This window comes from Eulemur rufifrons, chromosome 21 (assembly GCF_041146395.1).
Source record: "Eulemur rufifrons isolate Redbay chromosome 21, OSU_ERuf_1, whole genome shotgun sequence".
Lineage (NCBI taxonomy): Eukaryota > Metazoa > Chordata > Mammalia > Primates > Lemuridae > Eulemur > Eulemur rufifrons.
Genome location: NC_091003.1, coordinates 5,295,041 through 5,310,676, shown reverse-complemented (window position 1 = coordinate 5,310,676; position 15,636 = coordinate 5,295,041). Strand labels below are relative to the sequence as shown.

Below are 15,636 nucleotides of genomic sequence, written 5' to 3'. Positions count from 1 at the left end.
CATGTAAGAGATTTTTCATGATTAAGCTTGCAACTTCAAATGCACATACAGTTTTGAGTGTTTCATTCATTTTTAAAAAATAGATGCTGACAATATGTGATTTTAAACTCCCTTTTAGTTAAAAGCCTCAGTAAGTCAGCTGTTGCTTAATATATAATCTGTGGTATCTTTCTCTTACTTTAAATTTGTCAAGTTACTATTTTAAGAATGAATTCTACCTTTTAGGTCCTGTCTTTGTTATTTACGAAATTCCCTTACTTAGGAAATCAAGTAAGGAGGCTGGAATAAATCCATTCAGGACTTTAGTTTGAATTAGATCGTGTGTAAGTATAAAATCAGATGCAGTGTAATTCTTGTAGCTTTCATTTATGTCATTTTTAAAAAATTACATCTTTAAAGATTTTTTGTTTTAAAGAAAACCTGTGGGGGGAGTGAACATAAAATATTGGGATTTTTGATTGGCACCTGGTTATTGTAATCCTCTTACCACATTCAATAACTATTTACACACCATAGTCAGAAGATTAGCCTCATTTCTTAATCTCATACACATCCTTTTAAAGGCATGTGGTTGCCTGGTGAACAATGGTACGTTAGGGCTTCCTGGAAAAATACCGAATCTTACGGTGGTGAAATCTGAGAAGCATGTGAATTAAAATGCTCTTATATTCGAAAGTTGACATTCAACCCACCTTCCTTTTCATCCTTCTCGCTCCACCACCAAGACTTACTGCATAGTCATCTACTGATGGGCTCTCTAATAACTAGTCAGAATTTGCTTTCTTGATAAATTCTAAGACATTGTCTTCTGAACATGAGCCTATCAGTAAAGCTTCAAAGCAAGAAATCTTAATTTTGTTTTTCCATCTTCAGATTGTCTTTTTTGAACACAGTGGCATAATTTGCTAATTTATATTCTACCAACAAAGTTGAAATAAGACTGTCCTTGGTAACTTGTCTTTCCAGTAGTGCTGTCTAACGGGTTAAGCATTAGGAGATGGGCTCAAAGTGTGATAAGCATTATCTTTCCATGGTCCGGTTCCTACATAACGTCTGGTGGAGGTGAAAGGGCATGAAGAGGTTACTATGGGATAACACGTGAAAGAGCTTAGATTCAACCCAGCGTATGGTAAATGTTGTCATGACAAAGTGCCACGATTCTCATTACTATTCAAGAGCAAAAAAATTCCCCCCTCTCTTCATCTGTGTATGCTGGTTTAGAGGGTCTGCTAGGCTGGCCGCGGTCTGACCAGGAGGGCTGGGCGTCCGCCTCCACTCATTTGTGCGTTGGCGTGTCGAGCCCTGTTCTCAGTGCCAGGCGTGCACAGGAGCGAGCAAGAGGGTGACAGGGACGAACAGCCTTTAATTCGTTTATGCGTTCCCCGGGCGGTGGTGGAGACCCGGCTCTTAAGGGCCCTGGCGCCGGAGCTTCTAGCGAGGGTGATGGACTTTCCATTCCCAGACTGAAGCGGGCGGGACCCCGGAGCCTCGGCGCCGGCGCGCGGTGTCGCCAAGTGTCGCCAAGTGTCGCGAGGCCGGCGCTCGGCGCCTTCGCACCGGGCAGGCGGTTTGGGGGCGCGCGGAGCGCCGGGCTCCGGGCTCGCCCCCGCCGCTCGGGCAGGCGCGCCTATGGCGTTTCTCGGGTGACGCTGCCCGCACCGACTCTCGGGGCGGAGGAAACACCTATGAACCCTCCGGCGACCTTCCTCGCCGGGCGCCAGGTGAGCGGCCGCCGGGCCCGCCCGCCGCTCCTGCCCGGCGCGGCTGGAAGGACGGCGCATGGTGGCCGGAATCTAGGTTGCTTTGAAAGAACGGTTTCTGCTTAAAATTAACAACAACACGCAGGACACAGAGTAAAAACGGAGCGTCACGTCCGTTTCCTTAACCTAACAAAAACTGGTTATTCAGCCCAGGCCAAAGGGTGCTCACTTAGGACGGCGATTGGCGTTTGTAGAGCTGCTTTTCTGTACACCCGGTCTGACGTCCTGAGTTTACTTAGCCTGGCGAGTGGAGGGACACTCCTACAACTCTGTTTTACCAGCAAATCTTTAAAGTGAGCTTGCCCAGGGTTTGCACTCATCAGCATATAACAAGATGAACTCTTTGTATCCTTGGCTTACTGCCTGTTTTCCTGTAGTAGAAGGAATATATGCTCCTCCCTGGTGTGCTCATAACTGTGTCCCCAGCCACTGGCGCCCAATAAATAATATTTGTTGAATAAATGAATGAATGAATAACCAAAGACTGGAATTTAATTAAGTCTTGTGACTTGGAACCCCTTGACTCCAAATTCCATTTTCTGTGTTTAGTTACTAGTAACTGTAATTCATTCATCATTCTTGTTTAGAAATCTCGTTTTTCAAAAGCTGTAATGCTGTACGTGAGCCCCTAGAGAACTTTTAATTACTGTCTCCAAGGTGGAACTCTTAAAGCAAAACTTTTAGTTCTTTATTTCACGGACAGGGACGGTACCATAATTCGAAACGTGGTTTACAGTCTTAGTAATAGCTAGTGTTTCTTGAGTGCTTGCAATGTGCCAGGCTTTGTGCTTAACATAGAGTTTATTTTGCTTTATCTTCGTGACTCTAAGACTTTACAGTGCTGTTGTTACTGTTTGACAGGTGAGGAAACCAAGGCTTAGAAAAATAACTTGCCCAAGGGTTATTTATATAGCCACTTGGGTCAGACCAAATTCAGTGCACTAGACTTTAAAATGATGCGTGCTTAAAGGGGATTATGGTAGATGATGTTGTTAGGAATGAACATGGCATTATGGTTATAGAATAAATGTTCATTTTGGAGATGCTTACTGAAGTGTGTAAGGGTGAAATGAAATTTTTTTATCAATAACAAAAGGAAAATTGAAGCAGATGTTACAAACTCTTGATAATGGTAGAACCTAGGTATTGAGTATATGGGAGTTTATTGTACTATTATCTTTTGTGTAGGTGTGCAAAATTTCCTTAGAAAACTTCGTTTTTAATTAGGTATGTTGAGTTTGGACCAGCAACAATATTAAATTGTCCTTGGTAGATTGAGTGACTATAGATGTCTCAGATGTTGTGGTTATAATAAATATTTAACACTGTGGAACTTCATTCTCTTTTTGTAGATTAAAATTCCCATTTGTTAGTAAGAATTGATATTTAAAATATAACCATTTCATGTTTCCCTTTACTTGGTTACTCCGTAATTGCTGGGCCAGGTGGGGGTAACATCGCTGATTGGTGGAGGAAAGGATTCTCCTCGAGGATTCCAGGAAAGGAATGACAGCAAAGGGGAAAAAAATGCAGAAATGGGTTTATTTGTGGTGAGCCAGTGGGTTTTAACAATAGTCACACTTTTTCAGCGTGGTGTGTGGGGCATAACAGAAAATAATAGGCAGAGTGCATGGCAGGTTTGAACTTGAACTTGCTTTTTAAGTACCCATAATTTTTTTTTTTTTTTTGAGACAGAGTCTCACTCTGTTGCCCGGGCTAGAGTGCCGTGGCATCAGCCTAGCTCACAACAACCTCAAACTCCTGGGGTCAAGCAATCCTCCTGCCTCAGCCTCCAGAGTAGCTGGGACTACAGGCATGCGCCACCATGCCTGGCTAATGTTTTCTATATATATTTTTTAGTTGTTCAGATAATTTCTTTCTATTTTTAGTAGAGACAGGGTCTTGCTCTTGCTCAGGCTGGTCTCAAACTCCTGACCTTGAGCGATCCTCCGGCCTCGGCCTCCCAGAGTGCTAGGATTACAGGCATGAGCCACCGCGCCCGGCCAAGTACACATAATTTTGATGCCATGTTTTTAATAATAAAACTTGTAAATAATATTAACAATAAAACTTAATTTAACTAAGAATTGGCAGTGAAGGAAGATATAATTATTTGGAAAATATACCTTGGCTGATTTATGTTATTGATTAGTTTTGTTCCGATGTAAAACCACTTTCTGTGTTTAGAACATCGGGTCAGAAGTTGAGATTTCCACTGTTGAGAAACAACGGAAGGAGCTGCAGTTGCTCATTACAGAATTGAAAGACCGAGATAAAGAGCTCAATGATATGGTCACAGTGCACCAGAGACAACTTCTTTCGTGGGAAGACGATCGGCAGAAAGTGTTGACTTTGGAAGAACGTTGCAGCAAATTAGAAGGTCAGAAATACATTCAGCAACATCTGTTATGCACTTCACACACACACAAAAAAAAGAATTCTCCTTTAAAAAAGTCTTTAGCACACTTTTACTTTTTAACCACCAATTTTGAAAGTAATGCATTTTAAGCTCCAAATCTGACCACAAATAAGTTATTGATGAAATTTCCCTCAGGCGAACTACATAAAAGAACAGAAATAATCAGGTCCCTCATGAAGAAGGTAAAAACCCTTGAATCCAACCAGATTGAATGCCAAACTTCTCTTCAAAAGACTCAACTACAGCTTCAGGAAATGGTTCAGAAGGCAACACATTCTTCTCTCCTCGCCGAAGACCTGGAGGTTGGGTTTATTTTTTCATCAGCTTCCCTAGTCCAAATGCTGTTTGTGTTTCAATTATTGAAAAATTAGACTTAAGTGTTTCATGAAAAATGCACATGGTATATGTATGAAAGTACATCCATCCATCCACAATGACAGTTTCGTATTCATCCTGCAGTTGTGGCTCGCTGCACAGCACTTTGCTGTCTTGGAGATCCAGCCACAATTCAACCCTTTGTAACTATGATGCCCTTGGGTTAGTAGCATCTACCATGTAGTCAACAAAGGGTTATTTTAGAAAGCCTTTCTCAAAGGCTGAGATGAGTATCATCAAATTTTGGTAGTTTCCAATTATGTTTCCTAAATTATTGTGTCTTAGATGATAATCATATCTACACCGTGTTGATGGCATATTGGGTATAAAGTCTGTAAGACTGATTTTTTTTCAGTTTTCTCTTCTAACCAGTCGGTTATCACGTATTTTTTAGTTTGTGCCTTATGAGAGGCACAGAGCGGAAGCCAGCTTATTTTTTTGTTATATCGTTCGTATTCTTGTTACATAATGATATTCAGTATAGGTCTTGGTAAGGTAATGAGTCTTAATAATTCATAATAAGATTATAGATTCTATTTTAGGGTTTTTTTTTAATACTATTGTGGATAGTTTGTAGCTATAAAATAAGTAAAAACCATTATAGAATCCGTTGATATGTTGGATGAAAAATGGAAGGTATCTTTATAAGTAATAAACTTGATCTTTTAGAACAGTTTTAGGTTCACAGCAAAATTGAGCAGAGAGTCCCCACATACCCCATGTACACACACACACACACACACACACACGCGCGCAGCCCTCCCCACTGTCCACGTCCTGCACCAGGGTGGGACGTTTGCTATAACTGATGATCTTCACGGACATGTCATTATCACCTGATGTTTACAGTTTACATTGGGTTCACTCTTTCAGTTTTATATTCTATGAGTTTTCAACAAATAATGACACGTATCCACTATCGTAGTATATACAAAATAGTTTCACTGTCCTAAAAATCCTCTGTGCTCCTCTTATTCGTCCCTTCCTCCCCGCTCACCCCTGATAGCGCTGATCTTTTTACCGTCTCCATAGTTTTTTGCCTTTTCCACACTGTCACGTAGGTGGAGTCACGAGTATGTAGCCTTTGCACATGGACTTTTTTCACTTAGTAATATGCATTTAAGTTTCCTCCTGAAGGTCTCTTTTAAAAAGTCTGATTATTATTTTTTTCCAGCTAGCAAACACATCATGTACACAGTAATTGTATCAGATACAGTGCTTTGGTTTTAACAAAAACAGCAACCAATAAGTGGGAATACCTCAGTGTGAAGTTCTTTCAACACAGAGTTTTTTAAAAATTCACAGAATTCATCAATGCCACCGTATTTCAGCAAAGGAAGTCTCTTACTAACCCAGTTCTCGTTCATTCATTTTCTTCCTTCTTCCCAACCTAAAATTATACATAAAAGATCCTGGGAAATAGACACGTTTATGAACATAACCAATATAATTCAGTAGAGCAAATATAAGTATTGAAAAGATGCTAGAAATCATATAGAAATAGATATTTGTATTTATATATATATTTTTTTTGACAGAAGGGAAGGAATTGTATTCCTTTTTGACGATTGCTTTTTTAGCCTACTTTGTTACTAAAGAAAGTTAAACAAGGAAAAAACAAAATAGAAGAGTGAGGACAGATTGTGGCTTTAAAAGGACTCAAGTCGTGCTGTGTGTGTCATTCCCTTGCAGGCTAGAAACCAAACCCTGAGCAACACATTAGTGGAACTTTCTGCTCAGGTAGGACAATTGCAAGCTCGAGAACAAGCTCTCACTACAATGATAAAGCTAAAGGTAACTAAAAACAATACCTCCCTTTGCCAGAGCACTTTGTAGTTAATAAAGTCACATACATTATTTCACCTAAGTCCCATAGCATCCCGGAAACGTAAAGCTACCAATGTACACAGTACATAGAAAATGCTCTTCTATGAGTATTCTATAATACTCATTTCAGAAAGGAGGGACACAGATTTAAAATGATGTTCCCAAGGCATCAAAAGAAGAGGCAGGTCTCCACTTCGGGTCTTCTGTCTCCAAAGCCCATCCCAGGGCCTGGCGTGCCACGGAATTAGCATGGAATTAACAAATTACCTTGTTTTTTGGGCCGGGTGTCCATTATTAGGTCTCTTAAAGTTATTGGCAATTAGATTCATTGTTAACATTTTTTTTTCCTTTTTTTAAAATTAAAAAAAAAATTGTTCCTAACCACTAGAAGTTTTGGGAAATATTTTTTTTTAAGGGAGAGAAAACCTGTTAGTCAAGTGGTTGATGTAGTCACTAACATGTGCTGTGCTGTAATATACGGTCTCTTGGGCTGTAACACATGTCTGTGACAGTTGGTAACTAGGGGAATGATGTTGGTATAATGGGACAGTCACGCTAATTCATATGTGATTTTTTTTCCCTAGGACATAATGTTTTGAAGTGATCAGGGGCAACCGTTCTTAAAATTAAAGAGAAAATATTAAAATATACAGTATTTTCTTTAGCAAAGCGGTAGCCAGTTCAGCAACTGCTGTGGTTTCCCTGAGAGCAAAGTCTGGCAAAGCTGTGGGCACTAATGAAAATGCCACAAAAGCATTTTCCCCGCATAAAAACAGTGGATTCGTGAAGAAGGCTGTGCTCACAGAATTGGAGTTTTTATTTTGATGCAAATGGCTTCTATTTGCAGCAAGTGCTTTCCGGGATATACTCACCAAAGGAGGAAGTAGAGCCCCAGGTTTAAGGCTGAGAGGGCTTGACTGTGATGTGCTTCTCCTGGCATTGGCTTGGGTGCTCCTGTACTTATTAGCACCGTTACTTTTTGCTACTGGCCTGGGCACAGAGTTCCATTGGTTTTTGAATGGCCTGTCCCCACCCTATTATTCTGTAAGCTTCCTAGCGTGACATGTGCAGATGATGAAGTTTTTCAAGAATGCATATATGAGGCTGGGTGCAGTGGCTTACACCTGTAATCTCAGCACTTTGGGAGGCCAAAGTGGGAGAATTGCTTGAGACCAGGAGTTAGAGACCACCCTGGGCAACATAGTGAGACCCCCATCTCTACAAAAAGTAGAAAAATTAGCCAGGTATAGTGGCATACACCTGTAGTCCCCGATATTTGGGAGGCTGAGGCAGGAGGATCATGTGAGCCTCAAGGCTGCAGTGAACTATGATTGCACCACTGCAGTCCAGCCTAGGGCAACGGAGCAGAACTCTGTTAAAAAAAAATGCATATACAATGCTGTAGCAGAAACGCTTATACTTCACTCAGCAGGGGGAAAACCTGTTAACAGTTATTCCAGGTGAGTGGGAGGGGGCTAGAACTTTTACTTATTACTTTTATAGTTTTAGGTATTGTTTGAATTGCTTTACAACAAGCAAATACCTTTTTGTAATTAAAACAACCTCAACAATTAAGAGAGTCTAATGTGGTAAGTTTGGGGTGAGGTCTCGGAGTCTGTCACGGTAACAGACCGAAAGGAGGGAGGAAGTGGTGAGCCCTGGGGTTTACCTGGGATCCAGAGAACGACCTCCAACTCTCCTTTGGCTCCTGGTTTCTTAGGTAATCAGATTGTCTGGTGCTAAAGTTTCCGAGAGACAGTAAGGTATCGCGGTTCAGTGCATAGTTTCTGAGGCCAGCTGGGGTCAAATGGCGGCTCCATCACTATCTAGTTGTGTAACCGTGTGCAAGTAACGTCACCTCTCTGTGTCTGTGGACTCATCTGTCATTTGGAGATAATAACAGTACCTACTTCATGGGGTTACTGTGAAGATTAAACAAGTCAACACGTGAGAAGTGCTTGGAATGAAACCTGGCACACAAGATCTTAGGTGTAATCGTTTCTTACTGATTAGTTGGAATTTTAAAATCTAGGATAACCGTTTTCAAATTGGTTTTTAGGACAAGGATATTATCGAGGCAGTCAATCACATTTCAGACTGCTCGGGGAAGTTTAAACTGCTAGAGCACGCTTTACGCGACGCCAAGATGGTGGAGACGTGTATTGTGAAAGAAAAGCAAGATTATAAGCAGAAGTTGAAGGCACTTAAGATTGAAGTCAATAAACTGAAAGGTAAGGAAGAGACATACTTTTAAGATAATAATATATTATCTTGGGAATATATAATATTTCTTTATTTGGGTTCACTTAACTTTATGCTTTGCTTGAGAGTCAACAGGTCTGTTCCTGCCTAAGGCCCTAACATGAAATTTCCATTTCATTTCTATAGAATTATGCTGCAATTTTGGGGTTACAAGGTAATAACAGAATTGGGGAAAACTGCATAATACATCCTATTTTAAAATACTCCTGGCCGGGCGAGGTGGCTCACGCCTGTAATCCTGGCACTCTGGGAGGCTGAGGCGGGTGGATTGTTTGAGCTCAGGAGTTCGAGACCAGCCTGAGCAAGAGCGAGACCCCGTCTCTACTAAAGATAGAAAGAAATTATGTGGACAGCTAAAAATATATAGAGAGAGAAAAAAAGTTAGCCAGGCACGGTGGCTCACGCCTGTAGTCCCAGCTACTCGGGAGGCTGAGGCAGGAGGATCGCTTGAGCCCAGGAGTTTGAGGTTGCTGTGAGCTAGGCTGACTCCGTGGCACTCTAGCTGGGGCAACAAAGTGAGACTCTGTCTCAAAAAAAAAAAATTAAAAATAAATAAAATACTCCTGCCCTAGTTTTGGTAACTGTGCTGTTACTTATTGCCAATACAAGCTCTGTGAGAGACAGCAGCAGCATCTGAGTGGCGCGCCGCCGTGGCACTTGCTAGACGCCCGCATCTCGAGGCCAAGGGGAAGCCGGCTGATCTCTGGGCCCAGCTCTGGCTCGCGGGTCTCCCCTCCCCTCCCCAGCGGGCTGGCCTGGGCTTCTCTGCCCGTGGGAGGGCGGAAGCTTAAGCAAGGACGCGTGCGCGCTCTACGGTTTGGGCCCGGGCCTGGCACCTTCACTGCTGCCCGGTCTGTGGCTGGAGCGAGTCATGCGGCCAAACCAGCCACTTGGGTCTAGCGGTGGGGAAACACGCTCTGCTCCTTTGTGGGGGGAATCGCACAACCGCGTGCAGAGAGCCGAGGAATTGCTACCAACAACGCAGCCTACCAGAGTGGCTTTTTGGTGCGTGTTTTGTTTTTGCAAATTCCTTTCAGGTTTTCTTTTCTATTTTTGTTCACACGGTAACTCCGCGATTCACGTCTTTCTGAGTAATAGAAATCTTGAAGGTTTGTAATGAAAGGAAGGCAAGGAATCCCAAATAAGTCAGTGCTGTGTATGTGAATAGAGATACAGGTAATGGCATAAAGATTTTAAACAGTCTACGAAGGGTCTGGCGGCGGCCCCCTCTCTCTGACCTTTCCCCACTAGGGGGCAGCAGCAACTGCTGGACTGAGGAGCTGTCGTTGTAGTCTTAAACCTGCGCCATAGTGTCACATTTTATAAATGGTCACGGCGTTGGACAAGAGGCCTGACTCCCGCTGTGGAACAAGCCACCTTAGAAGCTGTGACAGAGCCACAGTCTCGGGAAGGTGTCTCGCCTCTGTGCAGCAGGGGACCCCTCCTGGGGCCGTGAGCTGCTCTCCTGGACGTATTCAAGCAAGGGACCGGCATGGGAAGGATTCCTGCATGTTCCCGAACTAAATGACCTTTTACATTTCTTGCAACGAAAAGATTGTGAAATTATGAAATTTTATCTGGGCTGATTTAAGAGACTCAGCATTCTAAAGTCCCGTCCTTATGGTGTGTGACTTCCGGTCAGTCACAGGCCTCACCCCCATGCGTAGCTTTGGCTAAAACGTGATCATGGTGTCAGCCCTCGGTAGCAGCGACAGACTCCTGTCTTTTCTTTTTTGGATGCACAGTTAATAACACAGCACCTGGGACGCGTGGTAGGTATTCGGTGTTTATTGAATGTTTATATATACCTCCATAAGATATTCAGGTAATAAGTCTGTTGTGTCAATATTTATGTATTATAAATATTTTATACATTCATATTTATTGAAAACATTTTTTTTAAAAAGTGGGGTAATGGGTGGTGGAATGGAGAGTGAGACAGACAGACTCATTTGATTTGGTTAGACTGGGAAGGCTTCTTTGAAGAGTTAGCATTTGAGCTGGAACTTGAACGAGGGGAGACCCAGCCTTGTGAAGACCTGGGCCAGGTACCTCTTGGGCAGGAGAGGGAGCAAATGCAAAAGCCCCAGCGTGAGTTTTGAGGTTGGGACGTTCTGGGATATCTTCTCTGATACCAACCAATCTTTCAGTTCTCTGACACCAACAGGGTGTCCAAAACTTCAGTCCAATTGGGCGAGCTCTACCACCTGGAGTTAGTGTTGATCCCGCAACTTAAAAGGCTCAGTCCCACGAGTCCCTATAGGGCAAGGTATGAGGGTGTTGAGCTCGGAGCTTCTGTGCCCTCCCTGGGTCATGCCACCAAATATCTCGGTGTGTTCACCAACTTGGAAGCTCTCAAACGTCAAATCTCCTTGTCCAAGAATTTTGTCAGAGCTCAGTGTCCTGCCCTCCCTCTCCTTCCTGGAGGCGGTGAGTGGGGCTGGTAAGTTCCAGCCCTCTAATCACAAAGGACACTCATCGCTTAGGAAATTCCACGGGTTTTAGGAATTCTGTTCCAGGAACAGAGGACAGAACAAGTGTGTTTCTTATGCCACAGACATGTTCAAGGAACAGAAGGAGAGAAGGGGAGAGAGGGAGGGAGGGAGGTGGCCCGGGTCGCGCTGGGCTTTGCAGTTACGGGGATGAGTTTGGATTTCATCCCAAGTGCAGTAGGGGGGCTTTTAACCGAGAAATGACACGAGCGTGTTTTTATTTTGAAAAGACTGCTCTGTGCACACTGGGCTGTCACAGGCGAGGCCAGGCCAGTGCAGGGAAACCAGTCAGACGAGGGAAGGGAAAGTGAAGCCTCGGACCAGGGTCATTGCCAGGGACTCAGCAAGATGCTGGATGTGGTCCACTTGGTCCACAGATCCAACAGGACTTTCAGATTAATTGGAAGGGAGTGCTGGGGACACGAGGGTTAGTCATGGTGTGTATTTTCCCACGAACTGCTGTTCATTTGAGGCCTTTTTTTTCCCTTCTGTTGTGAAGAGGACCTCAGCGAAAAGACAACAGAGAACAACGAACAGCGAGAAGAGATCATTCGCCTCAAGCAGGAGAAAAGCTGCCTCCACGATGAATTGGTTTTCACTGGTAAAAATAGATGATCAAATTAAGTGATTGAATTATGTGTTTGTCACCTAAACTTGCTATGATACCTCTATGACAGGCTACAGGAATTGTACCTTTCTCAAAATAGCTTTTTGGTGTTGTTTTTAACACCCTTTAAGGGATCTGCGAGTTGCCGGGCAGGGAATGTGCATGTTGGAACTATTTCCTCTTTGGAAAAATGAGGAGCTACACTCCCTTCCAGCCTGAGCACGGAAGGGAGCTGAGATGCTCCTCAGCTTACGACGGGGTCATATCCCAGCAAGCCCGTCGTAAGTCGAAAATGCATTTAATGAGCCTCCCTCACCAAACATCACAGCTCAGCCTACCCTGCCTTCACCGTGCCCAGAACACTCACATTAGCCCAGAGTTGGGCAAGATCAGGCAACACAAAGGCTGTTCTATAATGAAATGTTGAATGTCTTATGTAATGTATTGAATACTTTACCAAAAGTGAAAAACAGACTAGTCATTTGGGTACTCAAAGCACGGTTTCCACTGAATGCATGTCACGCTGGTACCATTGTAAAGCCGAAAAATCGTGAACCATTGTACGTAGGACACCATCTGTGCTCCTGCTTTGAAATTCATTAAGAAAGCATCTGACGGATTAATGAAGGGAAGATGTTTATAATTTTGTAAATGCCAGATAAAAATTAGGAATTCAACATTTTCCCAGTTTTGCAAATAAATTACCTGTAATTATTGCAGTTGGAAAAATACTCATGTGTTTTCTTATAATCAGTATGACCCTAAAATAAGAATGCTGGCGATGGATTTTTTTAATTGAAAGCAATTTCCCAGTGTTTAACCTATGCCCCCTTCTGATAAACATAAGAATCACGTTCTGTTCCCTACCATGGCCCCATAGACAGAGCCCCTGCCCACGCCCTGTATCTCAGAGTTTCCACTGGGGAAGCCCTCTCCTTTCTCCATCCCAGTTTGAGAATTACTGACGTATATAGTTTATTTGTATCCTGCCAGGCAAGGTTTTATTGGGCTTTCATTTTGGTAGTTTGTGTTAGGAAAATCATAGATTTGCAGGTAAAGCTCCAAATAGAAGTTAACACTTTTGTGGTCTACTCATACCTACCCTCAATTCTCTTCCTTCTAAGAAGAGAATTTTTTTTTTTTTTTTTTTTTTTTTTTTTTTGAGAAAGGTTCCCACTTTGTCGCCCAGGCTGAAGTTTAGTGGCTTGATCATAGCTCACTGCAGCCTCGAGTCCCAGGGCTCAAGCATCCTCCTGCCTCAGCCTCCTGAGTAGCTGGGACCACAGGCACGCCCCTCCACACCCGGCTAACTTTTTATTTTTTGTAGTGATGGGGTCTCAATGAGTTGCCCAGGCTGGTCTCCAACTCCTGGCCTCAAGCAATCCTCCTGCCTTGGCCTCCCAAAGTGCTGGGATTACAGGCATCAGCCACCATGCCTGGCCAAGAAGAGAATATATATTTCTATAAGTTAAAGAAAAACCATAGCATTACATTTCAATGTTTTAAAATAAAACGGAATTCTTAATTTAAATCTCCTACGATTGAAGCCTGGGAGACTGTGGTTTTCTACCACTAGAGGGCACTATTTTCATTATTTCTAGGATGGCTGCATCTCCAAGTAATGGTACCTCTTATATTCCTAAAGATGTATTTGTAGCTTTACATTTGAATTCAAACAACAAGCTTCGGATAGGCATTTGTGTGCCAGGCATCCTGCTACTTGTCCAGAAGCTTGCAGGCCTGCAGAGAGTGTCGTATTGTGCAAATGCTGTGAATTACGCCTTGGGAAGTTGGAGGAAAGCATCAGGTTTACAGGATATTTTAAATCTCCTTTCTTTTCGATTTATCGATTTTTATTCATGCATCCTCTTATTTATAACTAGGTAAAGTACATAGAATTTGTTAGCTAGTACTGTAATAAATTCCATTTTGTGAAATACTTTTTATATCATTTCCTAAGCTGATTCTTAAACATCTTTTCTACTGAAGACAATCTCATGCCATTGTCTGAAGACAGCTTTTGTATGTGTTATTAATAATTATAAAAGGAATTCAGTCTACAAAAGAGAATTTTAAAGGCTTAACATGATAATATGCTATCAGGTGCTATGGCTAAAAGCGAACACATTTTATTTAAAGTTAGAAGACGTCTTAAAGTTTATTTTTAGGCTGGGTGCGGTGGCTCACACCTGTAATCCTAGCACTCTGGGAGGCTGAAGCGGGTGGATCGCTCAAGGTCAGGAGTTCGAGACCAGCCTGAACAAGAGCGAGACCCCGTCTCTACTAAAAATAGAAAGAAATCATCTGGCCAAATAAAATATATATAGAAAAAATTAGCCGGGCATGGTGGCACATGCCTGTAGTCCCAGCTACCCAGGAGGCTGAGGCAGGAGGATCGCTTAAGCCCAGGAGTTTGAGGTTGCTGTGAGCTAGGCTGACGCCATGGCACTCACTCTAGCCCGGGCAACAGAGCGAGACTCTGTCTCAAAAAAAAAAAAAAAAAGTTTATTTTTGTTTTAGATTCAAAACTTTTTTCTTCTTGTGAAGACGAAGTTCTTCACATAGGCTGAGAGACACGTTAGGTTTGTTTGTCCATATTGCTTATAAGGAGTTTGCAAACAGAACAATGGTGAGGCCTCCTGCCGCTGAGTGTCTTGTCTCACTCAGGTCTTCTGGGCAGCAAAGGGCAGAGCCTTGACCAGAATTCCGCAGGTTCCAGGCTCCCAGTGCCCTTTCTGCGGCTCTGTCTCAGGTAGGCTGCTTCCGCAGGCAGATATCGGCAGAGTCCCTTGCCTCTGTGTGTTCTGCGACCAGCTTGTGAAAACAGGCAGACTCCACCGCGATCCCCCAGCCGATCCCAGCGGCACAAACGTCTGCAGCGGGGAAGCGTGTGCAGTGGGGTTGCCTCTTCTGCAGCAGGCGGCTGTCCTCAAATCCGAGGCTACGGCAACATTCACATGTCTTTAAAATTACTTTGAGGGCCACATAAAGCAGTTGGCTTTTGTATCCAAAACAAGTGTCTTGAAACGTCAGGCGTACACCCAGCATGTGAAGATGCTGCCACCGTGAGGGGCCTGTGGAACTGAGACCAGCTGAGGGTCAGATGTCCCAGGGGCACCACGTCCCATGTCCCATGTTAAAAGGTCGGGGCTTCCTTTTTTGTTTGTTTCTTTGTGCATATAATTGAATTCACATAAACTAAATGCAACTCTACCTAAATTGTGCAGGTCTACCATTATTTATGTGCTTTTCTTAAAGTGTTGACCTGCCTAACGCCAAAAAATCAATTAAGAATTGAGTAGAGAAAACACACTAATAGTTTAAACCTGGCACGGTGGCATTCCCTGTGCTTTTCTTAAGGTTCTCAATTTTGTGCGCAAGGGTTATCTTTAACAGTAAGATGATGCTGCAGACCCGCCCAGGGAAGGCCTGAGCACGGAGCGTGTTGGGGGCGGGTTCGCACGGATCGCGTCTCACTCTTGCCGTGCCCGGGCGTCCTGCCAGCCGGCACACGCCACGGAGTGGCTGTCCGGGTGGAGCTGACGTCCACAGCCAAGCACACGCCTTGCCGTTAGCAGTTCTTGCGATGCTCCAAATGTACAGGGATTATAAATATTTTTATTCTGTTTCATCCACAAAAAAAGTAATGTGGAAAAGGTGTTTTATGAAAGAACCATAAATATGAGTTGCCAGCTTTTATTTAGATTTCATCAGATTTATTTAAAACTAATTCATGTAATTGGTTTTAAGGTGGTCATTTTATACATTTAGTTTGAACTCAGTGCTTAGGAAAGTTTTTTTTTTTTAAGAGAAACCGTTATAGGGGTTTTTTTGGTGTTTTTTTAATTTTATTTATTTTATTTATTTTTATTTTTTTGAGACAGAGTCTCTCTC

General features: G+C 43.0%; 1 protein-coding gene across 2 annotated transcripts in view; it reads left to right on the top strand.

The window, feature by feature from the left end:
• Window positions 1–1,570: 1,570 nt before the first annotated feature.
• Window positions 1,571–15,636, top strand: part of CCDC62 (coiled-coil domain containing 62) — a 30,953-nt gene continuing 16,887 nt past the window's right edge. For both annotated transcript variants that reach the window (XM_069496840.1, XM_069496839.1), the window contains exons 1-6: window positions 1,571–1,721; window positions 3,948–4,140; window positions 4,315–4,481; window positions 6,247–6,348; window positions 8,441–8,612; window positions 11,635–11,736. In XM_069496840.1, coding sequence (XP_069352941.1) covers window positions 1,686–1,721; window positions 3,948–4,140; window positions 4,315–4,481; window positions 6,247–6,348; window positions 8,441–8,612; window positions 11,635–11,736 — 772 coding nt within the window. In that variant the 5' untranslated portion in view covers window positions 1,571–1,685. The remainder of the gene's footprint in view (window positions 1,722–3,947; window positions 4,141–4,314; window positions 4,482–6,246; window positions 6,349–8,440; window positions 8,613–11,634; window positions 11,737–15,636) is intronic.